Below are 3,454 nucleotides of genomic sequence, written 5' to 3'. Positions count from 1 at the left end.
GAAAAGTCATTTGAGGGCCAGTGAGAGGTGAGGAGGTTAAGGCGCTAGACCCCTCGTGGTCAACTGCACCATTAGGGTCCCCCGATAATCCACCTGGCATGAGTTCCCAAGATCCCCAGAGGAGAGTTAGGAGAAGGGATTGTGGTGTGGCCATCTCTCCTAGAGGGGATTTCTGGCTTTCCCTCTTTGTGTATGTCTCTCTGTGTGTCTGGCCAGCAAACACCACCTATAGCAAAAACAAACAAAAGCATTTGAGACTAAAGGAATTTTTAGTAACTTTATTTTCTAATGTTCATCCTACCCCTATGTTTTCTTTAACATTCTCACTCATTTAAAAACAGGTAGACTCAGAGACAGACGCTTGTCTTGGTACCGGGTTGGAGTCTGCCAGCTCAGCTTGGAAAGAGCTCAGCTCCGCCAGGAGAAGGTCTGCGCTTGGCCTCTGCACGGCGCTGGGCCGCCAGCAGCGCTCGATGGCGCGCTCCAGTTTCCGTCCCTGAGGCGAGTCGGTGAAGACTGCTGCAGAGAGATCCGGGCGCAGGTCGTAGGCCACCACGGCGTAGAGCACGTGCTGCCGCTCCCCGGAGTAGGGCACCTCCTTTGTGGCCATCTGCCACAGAGTGATGGCGAAAGAGTAGATGTCAGCTTTGGGCGTCACGGACTCTCCTTTCAGGAGCTCCGGGGCTCGGTGGGTGTAGGTGCCTCCGAGGTGGTAAGGGCGCCTCTCGGGGCACAGCAGATCTTCCAGCTTCTCCGAGCAACCAAAGTCACCAATTTTGCAGACGTCCTGCTCACTGACCAAAATGTTGGCCGGCTTCAGGTCTAAGTGCACGATGCTCTGCGCGTGGAGGAAGAGCAGGCCGCTCACAACATCCAGGGAGTACTTGAGACACTTGTGCAGGCTTAATGGCTTGCCCGCCTCCACCTGGGGGTGGCCGGAGGTCCCGTAGATGAGCTGGTGTAAAGTGACGTTGCCCCCGAACTCCATGATGATGGTGCCCAGGCTGTTGGAGCCCGCGGGCGTGTGCGTGCTGGCAGCCACCACGCGCACGATGTTGTCATGGCGCAGCCTTGCTACGTTGAGCTCGGCCCAGAAGCTCCGCTGGGACGCCAGCCGGTTCTTGGTGCACTTGTTCACTTGCTTTATGGCCACAGGAACGCCATGGTAAGTCGCCTTGTACACCGAGCCGAACCCCCCGGTTCCCAGCCTCTGCAGCAAGCGCACCTGCTCCCAGTCAATGGAGCACCAGGCCAGCCGGCGAGGCAGCCGTGGGGCCCGAGGAGCAGTGGCTCCCAGGAAGAGCTTTCCTGCCGGCCCTGGGAGCACAGAAGGGCTGCTGCAGGGCCTCGAGTCCACCGACGACGGCGACAGCTCGCTGGGAAGGTAGCTGCGCAGGGCGAGAGGCGAGGGCATTGCACGTGGCGAGGGGACACAGGGCCACTGGTGCAGCTGAGTGAGAAGGTGAGGAAAGACCACGGACGTCTGGAAGCATGCCTGAGTCCTCCTTCATCCCTTCCGGCCCTTTCTCCTCTTCCTTCATTTTCTCAAACGAGCTACACTTGGCTGCCTCTGCCGGCGGGAGGCGGAATCTGCGCCAAGCCCAACAGGCCTTTCAGGTGTAAGCATTTCCCTTCCGCGCTTAAAGTGAATGCTTAGGAAACGAGCTCTTAGCAGATGAACAGCGCTAGCTGTCCCCGAACTCACCCTTGCTTTACAGTTTCCTTACTTATAAGGAAATAGGCTTTTTCAAGATCCATCCACTGAATATTACCTGTCCTCAGACCAACCAGACGGAAAAAAGCACAATGAAATTGTTGGGCACTGTGCGGCTGTAATGATTGTTACAGTGACTCCCCAGCGGCGGCGGTAACTCAGAACCAGCTGTCATTGGCAGAAGGAATTGAAATACAAACAGCAGACATTTGTTTAACTGATTAGGGGATAATTAGGTGCAATGCTCATATGGATCAAAAAATGCAACCTTAAGGCAATTAATCCAAACAGAATTACTGATGCAGGTCAAAACAGACATCTAAGTGAAGGGGAAAGGAGAAATTTCCTGACACTGTATTCCGTTTATGCAGCAGATTAGCAAGCCTGTTCGCAGGCATATTGACCTCTGATATCCTTCCCACCCAGGACAATTCAACCCACGTGCTAAGTGCGCTTGCAGGAGAGATTCTCGACTTTGGAACAAAGGAGTTACAGAAGTTTTGAAGCAGGGTGTGGGGGAGAAAAAAAATACAAACGGTTCAGAACTATGATCAGAATTTCAAATAATAACAGATTTGGGACAATTGTAAGGAAGAAAAATCTGAAGAAATAAAAATGGCACAGAATCACTGGATCCTATATGCAATGTGGAAAACCACACGTTGGAATTTAATTCCGAGTCTAGCCATCAAACTATAAATTCATCTTTATTATCTTTTCTTTCTTTCTTAAAGTTTGCCATAGGGCACATGAACTTGGCTTACTGGAGAAAAAGAAAGAAAAAAGTGAGAAGTCATCCTCCAGGGGAATGGCCACACTGCAATCCCTTTTCATTCATTCTCCTCTCCGGATTTTGGACATGCACACACACCCACCCAGCGTGTTTTTCAAGCCTCTGGGTCTGGGACTTGTACCACACAGTCAGCGATGTGGGATCCAACTGTTAATCTTCACGTCATCTTTATTTTATAGTCCTCATCTTTATTTTATAGTAAAAAATAACTTTTATACCAAAACTTTCAAAAAAGACCAACAGAAACCAGCAGGTGGCATAGTGGTCAATGTGCTAGACTCCCATATGGCCAACAGTGGTTTGAGCCCTAGTTCCAGCAGCTTGAAAATCACACCAGGCATCTGTGTGTGCATGCCCGAAATCCTGAGAGGAAAATGGAGGAGATGGAATTACAGCGTGGTTATGCCCACTGTATGGCCCTGACACCCCGAGGGGGTGATTTCTCACTTCCCTCTCTCAGACTCTCTCTGGCAAGAACATGTGCCCCATGTCAAAACCTAAACAAACAAACTGCAACAACAAAAACCCCCCAATATTTCCTTGTCCATCAAAAATACACACAAAGGTGCCTCAGCGCACAGAGGTGACATGTCCGTTATGTGCACCTGAAGCAGACTGGTTCTGAGAAGGTGAGTTTATATATGTGGACCATTTACATACAATTCGAAGTTCTTGGAACCCTCGAATAGGATTTCTAGTCTATGCCACCAGGTGGCTTAGTTGGAATTTTGAGTATAATATTTAGTCTTTTTTGAGTCTCAATCTTTTCATATATGAAATTTGGGTAACAATAATTACTAAAATTATCACTATTATTTTGGAATAAAAGTTGGGGAGTACTGTTCACAATAACAATGATAAAAGCTCTAAAAATGTAAACTATGGACTATAGTAGAAATGCAGTAGTATGCAATTGTACCAAATTGAAAATATCAAAGGATGACAGT

At 49.3% G+C, this 3,454-nt stretch overlaps 1 protein-coding gene across 1 annotated transcript; it reads right to left on the bottom strand.

The window, feature by feature from the left end:
* Nucleotides 1–302: 302 nt before the first annotated feature.
* Nucleotides 303–1,778, bottom strand: MOS (MOS proto-oncogene, serine/threonine kinase). The gene has a single exon (XM_006140874.1). It carries the CDS (start codon nucleotides 1,412–1,414, stop codon nucleotides 332–334), a length of 1,083 nt encoding a protein of 360 aa, XP_006140936.1. The 5' UTR covers nucleotides 1,415–1,778; the 3' UTR covers nucleotides 303–331.
* Nucleotides 1,779–3,454: the final 1,676 nt, after the last annotated feature.

The sequence above is a fragment of the Tupaia chinensis genome, unplaced genomic scaffold (assembly GCF_000334495.1).
Source record: "Tupaia chinensis unplaced genomic scaffold, TupChi_1.0 Scaffold000046_3, whole genome shotgun sequence".
Classification (NCBI taxonomy): domain Eukaryota; kingdom Metazoa; phylum Chordata; class Mammalia; order Scandentia; family Tupaiidae; genus Tupaia; species Tupaia belangeri.
The sequence above is the reverse complement of the archived record's forward strand: the minus strand, read 5'-3'. Positions and strand labels throughout refer to the sequence as shown.

What these genes read in the sequence shown, in the direction of transcription:
- MOS (XM_006140874.1), bottom strand. Translation starts at nt 1,414, where the DNA reads ATGCCCTCGCCTCTCGCCCTGCGCAGCTACCTTCCCAGCGAGCTGTCG.